The sequence below is a fragment of the Aulonocara stuartgranti genome (assembly GCF_965226115.1).
Source record: "Aulonocara stuartgranti genome assembly, chromosome: 22".
Lineage (NCBI taxonomy): Eukaryota > Metazoa > Chordata > Actinopteri > Cichliformes > Cichlidae > Aulonocara > Aulonocara stuartgranti.
This window is the reverse complement of record NC_138957.1, coordinates 12,470,350-12,487,629: the sequence shown is the minus strand read 5'-3', so window position 1 is coordinate 12,487,629 and position 17,280 is coordinate 12,470,350. Positions and strand designations below refer to the sequence as shown.

The window sequence follows — 17,280 nt, the reverse complement described above, 5'->3', positions numbered from 1 at the left end:
GAATGTAATAAATGACAAGTTTATTGTTGCACAAAATATACAAAATAACAAGCAAATGGACAGCCCCGGCCCCCTCCCCACTTGGCGTCCCTCCCCTCCCTCCGGTTCATTCGCCATTAATGAAGCTGAATTTCTGAAACCTATGACTACGGCAAGTCCGATGGTCCAAGCCAAACGCATGGTAATTCTGAGAGACAACACATACCCAATTTCAGCATCACTGAACGATTAAAAATGAATAAAAACACCTTATTTACACATTTCTGTCAGAACTTTTGCAACATGCCATCTATGTATTTATACAGAATATGCTCGCGCACATACCCCTGTATAGAAAATATATTATAAGGTCAAATTAAATAAGTAACTAAGGGCTCTAGACATTACAGCACTTCTTTTGAATCTCCTTTTGGATCATTTTTAGTTTCATTTTTATTTCCCACTTATTGATGGACTTTTTAAACCTCACTCTAAAAGAAAGCACTCGAGTTTTTATGTGTGAGTTTGTGATGGTGGTTTTTTCATATTCCCCGACGGGGAACATGTGGATGCCCGCTGTGAAAAGCTTCACGTATTTACACCGGAACACTCAGATCGCCCTTAAAATGTATGTAAATCGGACCACCTTCCCACTTGTTTTTCACGTGTGTCTCGGCTTTTTAATCCTCTTTTACAAAAAGAAAAGAAAGATGAGTGATATAATAATACCATCAAACCCTCAAGCCTGACTCACGTGCGATGTAATAACAGAATAAGCTTTGGCACTGGGTGAAGAACTAAAAGTGTGCTGCGGTTTCCCTAAAAACGCCCTCTCAGATTTGACCCCCTTTTTTTACGCACTGAGATGCTGAAGGCTCACTCGCCATCGTGGCTAACTTGTGCACAAAAGAAGAGGATGACAAAATCACTGTATGTCCCACATCACAGCCAAACGATATCAGATAAGAAGCTGCGATAAACCACATTAGCACCATGGAGAGAGTGAAGGACGTAGTTCAAGTAAAGCCAGACAGCTGGCAAGATGGTTTTTGTGTGCAGGAACATAAACGGCATTGGGGCACACGACACGGGCGGCTCTTTATTTATTTATTTATTTTTTACATTTTTGTTGGTGATGAGGAGAAATTTAAAGGAAAAAAAAGCATATACTTGATAGATGGATGATGAGGAAGAAATCGGGGCAAAAACAGAGGCGTCCCGTCTCCGCCTGCCTGCTTTCCTCCAGCTGCACCAGAAAGAAAGTGAAACGGGTAAAAGCAAATCTCCGGAGTGTATCCATCACATTGCTTTATGATTCACCCGTCGGTGGAGACCAGTGCAGCTGAAGGAGAGCCCCTCCAGTTCAAGCAATGGGAACCAGTTTGGGATCAGATTTCATTGGGGAAGGAGATGTTTTCAAAGTGTGTGCAAAAATACTCGTCAGACTACTTCTGGAACATTAACCCTCTTTTTTTTTTTTCTTCCTTTTTTGTTTCGTACACTTTCAGTTGGTTCTGACCTTAAATCTTCCAATATAGCTTCCTCTTTAATCCTACCTATTCTTCACCTGCTGCTCAGTGTTTCACTTTTCTTAATATATATCTATATCTTCTTTTCTGGCTTCTTTTTTTTTCTTCTTTTCTTACTTTACAAAATGAGAGACAGAATGATGGACAGCTGACAATATATATAATTATTTTCCTCTTCTTATTGTCATCAGGTCGCACTTAACCCCGGAGATGATTTTTCTCTTTGTTCGTTGTAAACAAACAGGTTTATCAGCGTTTGTTTCCTCCTCCTTCAAGTGCGCTCCTTCGTTTCCCCTCCTCCTCCCCTCCTGGTCGCTTCTTTTTCTTCTTTGTTTCATTGCAGGAGGGCCCTGATTTGTTTGGAGGTGCTGTCATCGTGTAGATGCCGTGTCGTGTATCTGAAGAAGCAGAAGCACATTCATGTCACATTCACATTTATTCAGAGCGAGGAAGGAGGAGGAGATTTGTACCTTTCTACTCTTCTACATTCATACTCACCTCAGTGCGTTCAGGAGTCCCTCCACACTGTTAGACGGTTGCTCTTTCAGCACCTTGATGCAGCCCTTCATCTGCCCACCACAAAGACAACACAGGGCATTAGAGAAAGGTCAGCGGGCTCACATCACATCATGTCCTGGTACTGCTGCTGCAAAAAACCCAAACTCACGTGCACACATTTATGAAATGTTGTCAAGAGCCTCCTGTCTCAGTACACCCTCACTGCTTTCTTAGGAGTTACGAGGGCAAGTAGCAGCCAGGCGCCGCCAATCAAATGCACTTGACTAACTGATCAACAGGAAGTGTGAACACCTCTATAAAAGCTAAATTCACCCCAGATCAGACCATCCTGTGCCCAGAGAAACTGCACAGAAACCCAAGAGCTACGTCTTAAATGCATCATCCTTTTCTCTGAAACTCGGTGAGCAGGTCAGGAACCATGAACCATGGCGTCGTTTTCGGACAGTGATCACAGCTTTTTGTATCATATTCAGGAACTTAATATCCCGCAAGTTAAAAATTCTCAAACCAACTCTGGGAAACTGATCCAAGCTTTCATATCGAGCACGAGCAGGTTCGACTACCGGGATTATCCGAATCATCAGTAGGACAACTTTAACTTGTCTGGACTCCTAACATGTACATAGAAATGTGAACATGTTATCCCATTATTGAAGTGACTTCACGGGTTCCCAGTTGACTACAGAATTACCTTTGAATTCCTTCTCATGAACCTTTTAGCTCCCCAGAACATCTTGTCCTGCTGATGTGAGGTCAGTCAAATCCTTGCATGCATTTAAAAACAGACTAAGTTCTCGCAGGCTTGCAGTTACGAGTGTGTGTGTGTTAGCTTTTATTTTCATCTTAAACCTACACAGGATTTGGTGGTTTTTTTATCTACTGTAAACACACTCAGATGAACTATAATGAAATGCAGCAAATAAATGAAACTGAGACTGACAACTCAGACTCTACAGGCCTCGGCTAGAATGTTAAATTTTAGCATTCATTAAAATTCAGTACAGTTAGAAAAAGATTAAACATGTACGGCTTGACTGGAAGGTTTGCCATGAGAAAGCTTCTGCTCTCAGCATGTCTTGTGTTTGCAAAGTTGCATCCAAATAAACCACAAGACTTCTGGAACAATGCCCTTTGGACAGACAGGGCCAAAGTGGAGTTGTTTGATATCTCTACTTTGGTGGAGAGCACTACGTAATGCGCAGAAAGGAGAAAACCAAACGTTGCATATCACTACAAACACCCCATAACCAACTGTCAAGAACAGTGGTGGAGGGGTGATGACTTGGGCTTGTTTTGCAGCCCTTAATGACACCTTGCTGTCATTAAGTCAACCATGAGCTCCTCTGTATATTGAAGTACTCTACAGTCAAATGTGAGGCCATCTGTCAAAACAGCTGGTTCCCAAGCACAGCAGCAACTCTACAACAAAAGGTCTGAAAAAGAAAATGTGCTGCAATCAAAGTGCAACAGGAGTTAAAGAGAGCTGTGCATGAACAAATGCCCACCAACGTCAATTAACTGAAGCTGAAGATGTGGGTCACTGATAAAGGACAGCGTGTATCAGTTCTGTGCTCGTCTATTTGTAATTCCTTATTATCAGTTTGTCCTGGTAATAAATGGATAGAAAAAGACAAAAACATTTAAGAGAGGCATTCATCTTGGTATGAAACTTGGGGATTTGAAGCTAATGGATTTGCATCAATCATAACAAAGCCCACATTACATTCATGCTCACAATACCCAGCTATTAACAACTCCATCCATCTTATGCAAAATTTAAATATTTTCATTTTTTTCTAGGTCTGTTACTCAACACTCATCACACTTCTTTACAAACATGCTCCAGAGAGCAGATAATCTGAGCTGTTATGACATAAAAAGATTATTCTGAGCTTTGAGTCGTGCAGATCTTCTCTGGTGGAGCTCAGTAATAAAAATATGGAGATTGAAATGAATGCAACTGGTCAACTAAAGCTTTGTGATTGATGACCAGCCTAACCAAACTGTTGGCTTAGCAGGACCCCTCAGGTACACTAGATTAACCTCCTTTGCTTTACACATGCAACAGAGGGCCATTATTTTCAAAGTATGCAAGTATTTGCTGTACTCACATCAATTTTGGAGGTCTTGGCGAAAGCCCCGACGGGGTGAACGTGGTCATACAGGATGATGACGCCCACCATCACCCTCATGCAGAACAGCATAGTGTCTGTGTTGGTGAACCGACAGCGGTACTCCCTGGGACAAAAACGGGAGTTAATATTTGCTCTGTTTAACAGAGGGCACGGCGGGGGTTGGGGGTGTCCACCAAATACCAGTGAACAAGTTATAGATGAGAGTTTCTTCACACAAAGACACACAGAATAAAGATTAAACATTTCACATTTAGCATGAAGGACTCTGAGCGTCGATCTATTGAATTACTGACATATTATACGGCACAGTAAAAGAGCCTGTTAATTCGAATTTAGGATTCTGACATTCAAGGAGATGGACTGAGCGAAAGAAGATGGGGAGACAAGAAGCACTTACGGAGTCTCCAGCATGACGCGACACACACAGGCCATGGTGCTCAGGCAGTCTGTGGTGTCCTCTATGGGCAAGGTCTTATTCTGATGAAAGACAAAAGGGAAATGAAAGAAGATGTAAAAATGGCTTCCATTTGGATGAGCGGACAATGTGAGAAAGTCCTCTACACTTTACTGCACTGCCTGCGCCAAAATGTTCTGCCACAAGGTGGCGACAAAGCAGGGCAAAAAGCATGAGGACTGTGCAGCTGCTATGCTGGAAGGCGTTCATCCCCAGCACGCCCTCTACATATGGCACGAACCTCTGAAGTCTTTCTCCGTGTGGCGTGCGGCCCATCAGGATGCATTGAGGTGTAAAGTTAGCAAAAGGCTGCTGCCTCGCCCGTAAAACTGTGTTTTGACAGGAGAAGGCGGATGTTTCACACAGCAGTTCAACATGGCCGCCTGAGGTGAAGACTCGAGTGTACCATGGAAGTATATGGTTTTGTTTTTTTTCTTACAAGCACAGCAAAAACAGACTGTACATAGAGACACACAGTAATTCGGATCTAATCTATATAGAGGGCTCTGTTCTTCTATTCGCTTTATTGAGCTTCACTTCTGTGCTGACAGACTCTACTTTACTCTACTGACTCTACTTTAGTTACACCCAGATGTCTTGACAATGACCACGTCTACGACTAAGACCCCCACAGTGAGGGAAACAGGACTCCCTTTTATACTGGTCATTGTAACTTGGGTTAGCCCCTCTTTAGAACCCAAAAGCAGTTAACAACCCAGTCCTTTCATTTGCTCTCAGGTTAGCAGGAGACATCTAGTACTCTTGTTTCTTTAATTTCTCTAAATAAAAATCATTATTTTATTTTTTTGTTTTTTGCTTGGTCGCCCCACACTTGGAGCAGCTCTATCCCCCATCAGCTGGGGCCTGCTTACTGTCATATATGAAAGTTTCACTGCAAATTAATACAGTAGAATTCAAGAAACTTGCTAAAGTGGTTAGTCTACAGCAGGGGTGGGCAACTCCAGGCCTCAAGGGCTGGTGTCCTGCAGGTTTTAGATCTCACCCTGGGTCAACACACCTGAATCAAATGATTAGTTGATTACCAGGCCTCTGGAGAACTTCAAGACATGTCGAGGAAGTAATTTAGCCATTTAAATCAGCTGTGTTGGATCAAGGAGTCATCTAAAATCTGCAGGACACCGGCACTCGAGGCCTGGAGTTGCCTACCCCTGGTCTACAGTGCTGTGTTGACATGGCTGACTGGTGCAGAGCAGCTGTGGTGTTCCTGGTCAGTGTTAGGTTACACTAAAGACATCGAGTTAAATTTAAAGGGATGATGCTGATCAGATTCACTCACTGAATTACAGCTGGTAGAATTATCCTCCAAAGAGCTACATTTGACTTTTATCCAAAAAATGGGGTAATACTACCAGAAACCTTGTCTGCATTGAATACTTTTGGTCTTTTACTCATTGTTGAGGATGAATTGTGTCACCACTACTTTATTCAATATTATTGATTGGAATGTTGTTCTTGGAAATGTGGACTAAGCCATAAACACATGTAAGCAGTGAGTGAGTACCTCTGAGACAAACTTGGTGGTGGCGTTACTCAGAGTCTTCAGCATTGGTGTTGCTTCGGCGTAGAACAGCGACATCCTGTTTGCCATCTCGTTGTTAACCTCGTTCTCCGCTTCCAGCTGCGCGCCGAAACAAAACAGATGTCACACTTAAAACAAACGTTTGTTTTCAGACGATCCGATAATCATGTCACACAGCTGGTGAAAGGAGAGCGTAATGATGGAGGCAACCCTGGTGTTAATTTGTATAACTCGAAAGTTAGATGAAATATTGATTGTACACGTCTTTGCGTCGTTGGAAGGAAACGGACACCCCCACTTCATTAATGATTAAAGAGGGGAACTGAAGCCGCGCTGAACCATTTGATCATGTATGCAGTGCAAACAGCCGGAGCCAGGCCTGCCTCACCTGCTGGTTGTTCAGCCTGTTCCTGCTTATGGTCCTCCTGTAGTAGCTGAAGTCATTCTGAATGGCTGGATTTGTCATCTGCACGGCGAGAGAGAAGGTGGCATTTAGTTTCACAAAGGCTGCTCAACGACCGTATTGATGTTTCAGTACAGTAAAGGTCAGCATCTGAGGGCTGTAATTAGAACAACAACAACAACAACAACAAAGATTTCCTTCACCTTTAGTTCATCGAAGCTGAGGGTGAAATGGAGGATCTCGGCAAACTGCTTGGCCAAGGCCTGCTCTCTCTCCAGGTGCTGCATGGGAGCATACGGCGGGCTCGTCAGCGCCTCCAGCAGGCTGCGCAAGGCGTTCTCTGCAAATGGATCCAAGTCAGAAATTCATCCAGTCCAGCTAGGACCTGGCTGTTTTATCTTAGTTTGGTCAGATTTATGTAATCCTCTCTAATCTAGCCAGGATCTGAGTGTTTCTTCTTTTTTCTTTCTCTAAAATACATACAATTAATCATCGTTGTCATCAATCTCTTCCACAACGTGTCTTTTGTCTTATCTACCTCCCCTCAACCCCAACCAGTCACACCACATGGCCGCCCCTCCCTGAGCCTCGTTTTTCTAGAGGTTTCTTCCTGTTAAAAGGGAGTTTTTCCTTCCCACTTTCGCCAAGTGCTTGCTCAAAGGGGGGTTGTTTGATTGTTGGATGTTTTCTCTGTATTATTGTATTATTCAGGTGTCCAAAAATTTAGAATTGGAGCCAAACAGTTGGTCTGAGAAATAAAGCTTGAGAGGAAGTGAAAGTATGCGAACGGAAAAGCTGCTTTCCTAAAAGGAAATCATTACCAGCGTGTCTTCTACATTTTGCATGAGCCTTAAAAGTCTTTCTCTGATGTGTGTCCCGTTAGGATGCACAAAGGTGTAAATTTAGTAAAGGACTGCTGCCTCTACACTGAAATCATTTTTGACAGCAAAGGAAAGAGTTTCTTTATTTATTTCTTTATGCAACAGCTCAGCGTGGGCACCTGGGACAAGGGGTCAAGTTTATCACGGTATAAACACCAAAATGGCTTTATCACAGCAGAAAGAACGTTTGAAGACTGCGGTTCGGCAGACAGGCCACTTGTGGCTGGCAGCTCCCACAAACACTATATGCTATACACAATTTGACAGATCTATACTATTTGCAGTCTCGTGACCTAAGAGGACATGCAAGAAGTTTTATGTTCCATACTTTTACTCTTTGCATAAAGTTCCAAAATTGAATTCAACAAACCAACAGGTTTCGTCACAGTGGCAATTTCCATCTTTTATATACAGTCAGTGGAGCCACGGGATTTGAAACAGCATGTCTGTTGCATTTTTAATGTTGCATATTTAGCTACACTTCGAGGCAGAGCTCTCAGGGAGCAGTTTCAGTTTGTAGGTCGTGAGTGAGATGATTAGAGGCAGATCAGTCCAACATTTTATGTATTTATTTTTTTGGAAGCAAATGCAGTAGTACCTCCCTGAACTGGTAAACAGACATCGGTTGTGATGGTGAACATAATGAATGTTTTTCTGCTTAGCATGAAATCCAAAATACCCACTTGCATGCTCTCCTTGCTATTGTCTTGCTAGTTTCACTTTCATTAAGGCTCTCAGCAGGATTTTATTTGCCCTCAGTGACCACAGGCTTAACAGAGCGCTCCTTGCTAAAACAAAGACTGCATGTTGCATGTTCACAGATCAAGCTACAGCTGCTCACACAGCCTGAGTGTGGCTGTGACTGCAGAGGCAGTGGCCATGGTTATCCCACCCGTGTCATCCATGATGTTAAACTAAGTCTGCAACAAATCACACTCCATAGCCGGACTCCAGAGGCTGTACGTACAGTGGTGTTGATGCCTCAGAAGCAAAAGCTCCTGGGGCTCCATCCCTTCCTCTGCATTAAAAATGCACGAGTGCCTTCTATAAATACAACATGGAATTGTTTCATCTGAGGCCCTGGGCTGATACCCCAGTCTCGCTCCTGCCGAGAGCACAGAGTGCACGATCTCCATCCTCTGACAGCTTATAGAGATGCAGCAGCTGTTAATGTTAAACTGGACCTCTCCACCCCTTACTTCCCCCTTTGATCAAATAACTATAAAGCAAAAGGTGGTGCTGGGACATACTGCCACCCTTTCTCTTCAGCATGATGGAAGTATGTGATCTCTATTGTACTGAATCTCATAGCTACATTAGCCGCCAGACATTATCATCAATTATTGGCCAGCTCCCATTGTATGGTAATCTGAGAACACAATGTCCCTGAGACTGAAAGTATTATTGGAAGGCAGCGCAGAGGCGGCAGCTGAACTCTATTTCTCTGCTCATACTCCTCTCTCTACTCTCTCTCTTTCTCTCCGCGCTGGACCACTGTGGACCACTGTTTCCGTAGCAACGGCTGCCTGGCTGCTGCTGGGTCAGGATGCTGCAGAGATGGCTGAGAGGACATCATGGAGTATGAATGTGAGTGTGTGTGTGTTTGTTGAGGAATGCTGTCAAGCCTGGAAAGGCACAATGCTGATGGAGCTCTCAGCAATGCCAAGGCCCGTTTTTATCACTTTATCACATTGACTTAGTCAAATGACTTAGGCAATTATGCTATGAAGCTAACGATATGCGGCATGGACACTTTTGACTGCATTCATCAGTCAGTCTTAACAGGATTTATCACATCCTGAAATTGCTGAAAAGATGCCAATTTTAAAAAAACAACAAAAGAAAAAGCAGTATAATAGCTAGTGCTGTAGTACGATCAGCTCTAGCCTGTGCAATGAAGCACAGATGCTAAATACCAAAACAGCTGTTTCAAACTGAGATAAACAGAGGACAGAGACTTTAATCTGAGGGGTGCACCCATCACCTCATCTCCACTCATTTTCCTGCCTTCTTCTGGCTCTGCAGCACATCCACCCAGCTGACAACCCTGCTTCGCTCATAAATGAGCAGCTGACAGCAAATGCCGTCTCTTTAGATTTTAGGTTCATGTTACAGATGCTTTCAGCTCCAACATGGCCACCAGAGATGGGGTTACATCACTCTCTGAAATGCTTTCATAGACTGCAACGGCCACACTCACCCAGTCGGAGGGAGAACTCGTAGAACCGCTTCAGCTTGGCCACCAGAGGGCACACTGCGTTCCAGGCCTTCTCCTGAAGAGCGAGGTCGCCCGGGTTCTGGATGGCCTGCAGCCCAGTAACAGACAGATGTTACTTTTAAAAACCTTGCCATCTTTTTTGTTCCCTGTCCTTTCCTCTGACCAGTGATCTCACACACAGTATCACACACTCAAATTGGCCTCAAATAATCTCACCTGATCAATATGATAAGAAAAAGTATAAATGGTTTATATTTCTTTGCATCAACAAATAACAATCAATAAATAAATCAAATCAAAACATGTTAATCCCAACTCTCAATTTCTTTACACTGAAAGAAAACAACAACAATTATTTGCCCTCATAAACATTAAATAATTATTTTGGGTAAAATGTAACTGAAATGTATAAAATCAAGCATTTATTTCTTCAAATTATTATTCATTTTTAATTAGTCATTCCTCGAGTTTCATTAAAGCCAATGTGCCTTCTATGTTGTACTCCTATAAAAAAAATTAGAGGTAAAATTTACATGTAATCAAATTTGTCAAAGTCAGCATTGTGTGGATATATATATTCGTTTTGCGCCTACTTTTGGTGTAAATCTTTAAATAGGGCACAAAAACATTTTGCAGAGGCTAACTCAGTGCTTAAAGCTGTTTAAGCAAGAGGAAATTGGTGCATTTGCTCAGAGCTATTTTCAGCAGCAAATCAATACATATCAGCTCCATAATAAGCCCTTATGACTGTCATTATTTGTTTTCCTGTAAATTATTCTATTGAATATATAAGACATATAATCCTGTTGTGACGGCACTTTCTTTTGCCAGCAGATATCCCCAATTTTTTTTAAAAAGAAAGAACTATGAGTTTTTCTAATTCTCTGAGCCAAAAAGCGCCACTCGAACAGCTTTACTGTTCTGTCTCTATCCTGATGGTTTTTACACAATCAGCTGTTCATATAGCCCTTCAAAGCCTGATTTATGGCCCCTTTCATTGCTAAAACACAGTGAAAATTGACTTTTTAATGGCTGTTATGGAGTGATAAACACAGATTTCCAAAATCCCTCCTGCAAAAAAAACCCTTTTATTCCAATTTGCCAACAATATGAAAGAAGACTTTTTGAACCCGGATCATCTAAATGTTCCCATTTCTGTCCTGGAAAAGTGTGCAAACTGACACATATTTAGTCAAGATTAATATTTCACAAATGCCTCAGTGTAAAAAAAATGCAGAGCAGGATATCTGTTGGTTGCATGTTATCACTAAAGATATATTTCTAGTTATCTTTACTCAGGTTTGGTAATAATACTCTCCTCAGTTTCTCTCTGCTGTGGAATTAATAATACATTATCTTCTCTATAGCCCCCGGCATACAGTATCTGTGTCCTCAGAGTTAGGATGCAAGGAAAGGAAATGATTCAGCACTTATAAATGTAGTTATCCTGACAGCTAAGCTATCAGCAGTGGTTCTCATTAATGTTTCTGAAGACAGTTAATTGTGTGCCATGTGATCATCAGGACCAGTGTACCAGCTTTGTAGCTGATTATATTTATGGAAACGACATATTGCATGAAATGTTTCTGGTGTTTCTGCTTGGATTTAGATTCGGTGCCTGCTGCACGGCAGAATTCCAACCCTGGCATCACACATGAGCGCTAGTTTCCCCATGCTGCAGTGGGGGCTCGACTGATTCATGCTCACTTCTCGTATCTCCTGGCCCGCTCCGTTGTAGGACTGCAGCTCGGCCAAGATCCCGTGAGCCTCCTCCAGCACGGCGCTGACCTGGTTCCACACGGCCGTCTCTGCCTCTGTGGGCTGGGCATCTGTGAGGGCAGGGAGGGAAGAAGGACGGGGAGTGGGAAGTGAAAGTGTCATGACGGGATGAAAATATCAAGAGCAGAGGTGATGGGATACAGAGAGGAGGGAGGAAAGGGAGAGCGAGTATTAGTGAGGAGCTTAGATGATGATGTCCTAGAAGGCCAGATAGAAACCTGAGATTAGCAAAGAATTAGAAAGACAACGAGTAATCATTGCATGTGTAAATATCTAAGGTTAAAATCTGGCCAATAAACAACCTACAGGTAGAACAATAACAGGACACTCATAGAGCGCTCTGTCACACAGCGAGGCTTGTGGTTACTCATATAACAAGTCGGCTTCGTGTCAGGGAACAGAGTTTTGCATTTTGATGGGCTGCAGTCGCTGTAAAAGCAACCATTCATGTCCACTGCCCATTCAGCATAAATGTACCAAAGCCTGGGTAGGTGTAACAGCAGAATCAGACTGATGTAATAGTCTTATAGATTTTTCTCACTCTCCTTTTCCCTTTACACGTCTGTGAAATGATTTTTTTAATGACTGTTAAGTTTAATTGTGAGAAAAAATAAGCAGCAGAGAGGGAAACCTCTGGGCATGCTCAGTCTTTATCTCAGTTTTTTTCCAGTCATAGTTTTTGCTTTGTTCATGTATGCACGCAGGACAGATGAAGTGCTTACAGGGACACAATTAGGAGGGGTTCTCTTGAGTCAGCGATGTGTTTGGTTTTTCTTGCCTCTGACTCAGGTATAAAGAGTGGGAGTGTGCCCAGGCAGCTCGCTACATGTGGTAGCTCTGCTGATTATTTTTGCACCCCGAGGCGCTGCTTCCCTGCGGAGAAATAGTAATCAAGGTATATTTGCTGTCCTGCGTGCACACCAGCTGCCATTATAAGCACAGCAAGCAGTGCAACATTAGTGAATTCTCTCTAATGCCCCCCTTCATTATTCTGGTAAACAACACATTATGTTTACTTGGTATTAATTAAGTATAGCATAATTGCTTTGTATTAAATACAGTTATTATGCCAAGATCTTGTGATTGATAACGCCCTCATATTTGTAAGCTAAATTAGTTCTATATAAAAGATGGACATATTCAGGTATCAGTCTTGAACTGCCTTAAACCTGCATTCTTTATACTGGCCAGCAGGGGGGACGCCTTTGGTTGGAAAAAATTAATCAATTATAGATCTTTACAGACAATTATCCTGCTGCTAATTTGATTTATTAGCTAAAGAACTATTTATGGCCTGAGTTGCAAATTTAAAGTCTTCCTTAATACAGAATGATTTCATTTTGTAAGCTGTAGTTCAAACAATACAGCATAGTATACTTCAGGCAAGGCTACATTGTGATCATATAGTTTTCTCATTCATATCCAGCCCACACTTTTGGTTCTACTAAAAGGCGTTGCTGTGTAGTTTTCTTTATTTTGTTTTAACCCTGTCTTTTGCTAGCCAAATTAGCCAAATTAGCATCCCAAGTACAGCTAAGTAAATAACAGATGCACCTCATTAGCTAAGCTAGCTAGCTAGCAGTCAGTATTAGCTGATCAGCAGAGAAGGTTGACAGTCAAAATGCCAAATTAGAGGCGTTAAAAAAATTATTTTCCAGAAAACAATTGGTTGCATTACAGTTGTGATGTCCATTTTTAATATACAGTTAATGATATGAACCCGGAGCAGAGAATGTGTTAGCATGCGCTAGTATAACGAAAAAAGCCAGGGATAGGGTCTAAGGTTTCGACTTCACTTTTATGGTTCATTCGTTGTTGTAATTTAGCAACATAAAAATTAAAATGAATTGAGCTAAATTACTTAATTTTATTACTTTGCATATATAAAGCTCATGCAGTGAATTACTGCGGGGAGTCGTCGATATAAATTTAATGACACAAAATTTAGATAATTGAATAAAATGGACGACCCTAACTATAATACACAGTGCAGTGAGTGATTCGCACACACTGTTTGTGACAGAAGTCTCATTATGGATATGGGAAATCTGGCCATAACTATCACAGTATTACACAACTCTGATAAACCTCAAGCTTCACTTGTTGATTTTTGTATTTAGTCGTGCTCCCAGGGGGATTTTTACAATGTGTGCAAGTTTGTTTCTCTCTCCGAGGTTGGCTGATTACAGCTTCACGGTGAGAGCAGTATCTTCCCTGATTCTCAAACCATTTCCCTCAGATGTTTTAAGACACAGAGGTTGCTATAATTCAGTCTGAGGATGACTTCAAGCTGACTGATGATTTTCACAGACAGCAGCTCAGTCCAGACATCCATCCTGATAATCTTTTTGTCAGTGGTCAGAATTGCATCTTATCCTTCAAATGGTGTTAGGGAGGTGCGATCAGCGCCGAGCTATAAATAGTTTAACGAGAAACCAAACTTGAAGCTGTGTGACAGAGGTGAGTGTGTGTCTCCAGGTGGAGAAGGAGAGCTCACAGATGGCACAGGGGGGTGGATGAGGAGGGGGAGGGACGCTCCCAAAGCTGCCATTCCCGAGTCTGACTCATCCCAACTCGCTTTTGAAGTAAAGTGAATCATAGGCCCGACACACGAAGGGGAAATTCAACCTATTTGACGGCTGACGTCTCTTGCCAGCAGTGAGCTCTCCCACTCCCACTGTAACAGCGGGTAAAGAAAGAGGGGGGAGGAAGGCAGCTGTTAAAAGGGAGAAGGGGATGTTTGAGGAGGTGCAGAGCATGTTGGGGATACAGTGCAAAACATCTACATCTTAAAAATTCATAATCAGTGTTAAGATCTTCACTGGAGATGTTTTTTCACAGCTTTTTAAACTCATCAAAAGAGGAACAAAAAAATCTGAATCTCAAAGATACCCAACAATTCAAGAAAACCTCTAAACATGTCAGCTCGCTTACTGAACTTCGTGTTAAATGCCGAGCCTGCTAACAAAGTAAATTATAAATTGACATGAACTACAAAAAGATTTTAACACTGAGTAATGAAGTAAAAAAAAAGATTTGTTAGGATGGATGCTTTGCAAAGTTCATACTTCACTGACTGGGTAAATTAGAAAAGAGGGGACAGAGGTGAAATCATTAGCCTTTCTTCGCAGTCATACTTCAGCTTCTCTTTATCAGTCTCACTCTCCTAACGCACACTCACACTCACAAATAGATTAGACGTACAATAGGGGATGAGGAGATGAGGAGGTGGAGGGATGACGATAGACTTTTTGTTAGCCATCGTCATCCCCGAGCAACAGAAACCCACACAGGACTGGCATTCTCTGTTTGTTTCTCCTCAGCTCTTTGTAGCTTTGGAGAGCAAAGTGTTATTGTTGTCAGTTTTTAACATTAATGAATTTATTTTCTTTTTGCTGCAGTGCCACCCTGCTATTGTGCATCTGTCTGCGTCTAATAGGATGCAGCGTGCGTGAGTAAGACCCTTCAGAAAAAAGCCAGATGCCTTTCAAATGCCGGTCCCCAGAGCAGAAATCAAAAAGATAAAGAAAAGGAGGAGGGGTGAGGAGGGGGAGAGCTGAGGAGGAAATAAAATATAACTAAGGACCTAAAGATGACACAATGGTCAGCTAAGATGGATGATATGACCAAAAAATAAAAGGGAGGAGGGGGGAAGCAACAGAGAGAAAGGGATAACTCAAAAAAATAAGAAGCGGATGGTCTCACGTTCAAAGTCAAGGAAAACTATTGGGCCATGCTCAAGTTCGGCGCAAGCCAGCACTTTCAGGAGGTTTCCCATGAGCCCCCTGGAACAGAGAGAGGGGAGAAGTCTGTGGGTGATGAGGGGATGGGTGTTGGGAGGGGTTGTGCGCGCGTGTGCGTGCCTGTGAGGTGTAGGTGGGTGTGCGTTGTGCGAGAGGTGAGGGTGTCGAGGTGGATGAGAGGACGTTGTTGGAATGGCATGATGGGAGTATGTCCTGGGTGGAGCGTGACAACGTGGACGCAGAACGTCTTTAATCCCACTCTCACTGTTTCCTCTGAGATAAAATAGTCCTTCATGAGGAGGTGCCGACTCCAAAAGCAATCAAACTTAAAGATCAAAGGTCGCAGGAATGCGCTACTAGCCTCAAACTCAAGACAGTTTGTCGCAAGAACAGTTTGAATTTATTTATTTTGGAAGACAGGAAACTCATTAAGACTCAAATACAAGAAACTACCTGAGTCTGGTGCAGAAAATTTAAATCAAAAGTTGCAATAAAGTCATGAAATATAAAGATAACGACTTAAAAAATACTTCAGGGGCGCACTTTATTTTTTGTTGCATTAATAACACTTAATCAGCTGTGCTTCCTTTTATCAAATTAGACAAACACTAGGAATAATATGTTCTGATTAGACACAATACCTTAATTATGATCTAGTTAGAAACTCCATATACTGTCAGATCCAGAGTATCCAGTTCTACTGGTTGACACTGAAAACACTGCACTCAGAGGACATTTACTGGGCCTTTGTTGACCATGTTTTTACTTTATTACAAGGCCATTTGTTGCTCATTATAACTGCTTCACATGCATCTTGATGCGTTCAAGTCCTGTTGAGTTAGTGAGCTCGTATCAGTTTTCCTGCATTCTGCCTCCACATGCAATTTATTGATCTCAAACATTCGTGTATAAAATATGCTGCCCTTGGTGTTATAGGATTACCTCCAACAGCCTAACACTGGCCTAAAACTAGTCAGGCAATGTTATTATAGTTAACTAAAACTAAACTAAAAGCTAAAACTAGGTGATTAAAAAAATCAGTTATTTTAAAATACAAATAAACTGTAAAACAGGAATACACTCATTGATAAACCACTAACAGCTTGCCTGATGAGGCTTTGTTGAGCCTGTGATGTCTGCAGTACTGCGAGGGCCTTTGTAAAGTGTTAAAACAAATGTTCACCCTGCCCACTCTGGAAACTAACTAAAACTAAACTGATACAAAGAAAATTGAGAATGAAACAACAGTTTTTTAAATGCCAAACTATCATAATTCTGTTGTCTGAACACTGGACCCATCCAGAGTGTGAATGAAACACATTACAAGAGAACCGTGCAGTAAAATGAAGTGAAAGAATAAAGTCTTGCTCTGTGTTTCATCCCATTGTAATAAAGGCCAAACCTGATGTAATTAGGTTTAATACTTTTGGATCCAGAAACATTATGCACAGGTTCTAATTAGCCCATAACTGCAGTGTAATTAGGATATGACTGTGTTTGTTTACTGTGTAATAAAAACAGATTGTTTCTAGTTTGGTATAATTTGATGCAAAGTACAGCTGGTTGCGTAGCACTGGTGCAGCTCGGAGTGTTTGCATCCGCTTTATGAAAGCTGCGCGTCATGTATGTGACTCCAAACTGGAGCAGTGAAACAGATTTATTTTTAAAAGGTGAGTTTCTATGAGACAAAAACCCCATGTGCTGCTTTCAATTACCTGTGGTCACTGTTCTCTATTTTACGGTCAAGTCTCTGAGGTTGTTGGTTTGGTTTGTTTCTGTTTATTGGCTTCTTATCATATCTGATTTCTGTGGACGGCTGACAAGTTCATGAAACAAAGGTTTCCTCGTGTGGAGAGTGGGACTAAAGAGTGTCTGTTAATGACAAACCACACCCTCAACAACACTCCATCAAATCACCACCAGCTGGCCCCACCCCCTCCCCGCCACACACTTCCACTCCACACACTCACAATTCAACCACACGGACACACGCACGCAACCCTGGCGCCCACTTACTTTCAAAGTCCAGGAAAAAATGTGGACAGTTCTCTAAATCCTTGCCAAGGACCTTAATGAGGTTCCCCATGGCTGGCGACCTGG

The 17,280-nt window shown here is 42.1% G+C and overlaps 1 protein-coding gene across 5 annotated transcripts in view; it reads right to left on the bottom strand.

The window, feature by feature from the left end:
* Positions 1-17,280, bottom strand: part of fam49al (family with sequence similarity 49 member A, like) — a 40,775-nt gene continuing 23,495 nt past the window's right edge. For 2 of the 5 annotated variants that reach the window (XM_082520749.1, XM_082520751.1), the window contains 10 exons: positions 17,197-17,276; positions 11,366-11,487; positions 9,641-9,746; positions 6,763-6,899; positions 6,545-6,622; positions 6,139-6,255; positions 4,560-4,639; positions 4,139-4,265; positions 2,007-2,077; positions 1-1,906 (listed from right to left, as the gene is read on the bottom strand). In XM_082520749.1, coding sequence (XP_082376875.1) covers positions 1,843-1,906; positions 2,007-2,077; positions 4,139-4,265; positions 4,560-4,639; positions 6,139-6,255; positions 6,545-6,622; positions 6,763-6,899; positions 9,641-9,746; positions 11,366-11,487; positions 17,197-17,266 — 972 coding nt within the window. In that variant the 5' untranslated portion in view covers positions 17,267-17,276 and the 3' untranslated portion in view covers positions 1-1,842. Of the gene's footprint in view, positions 1,907-2,006; positions 2,078-4,138; positions 4,266-4,559; positions 4,640-6,138; positions 6,256-6,544; positions 6,623-6,762; positions 6,900-9,640; positions 9,747-11,365; positions 11,488-15,142; positions 15,223-17,196; positions 17,279-17,280 lie in introns of those variants that run through there. The other 3 variants (XM_082520747.1, XM_082520750.1, XM_082520748.1) reach the window with 2 other exon arrangements.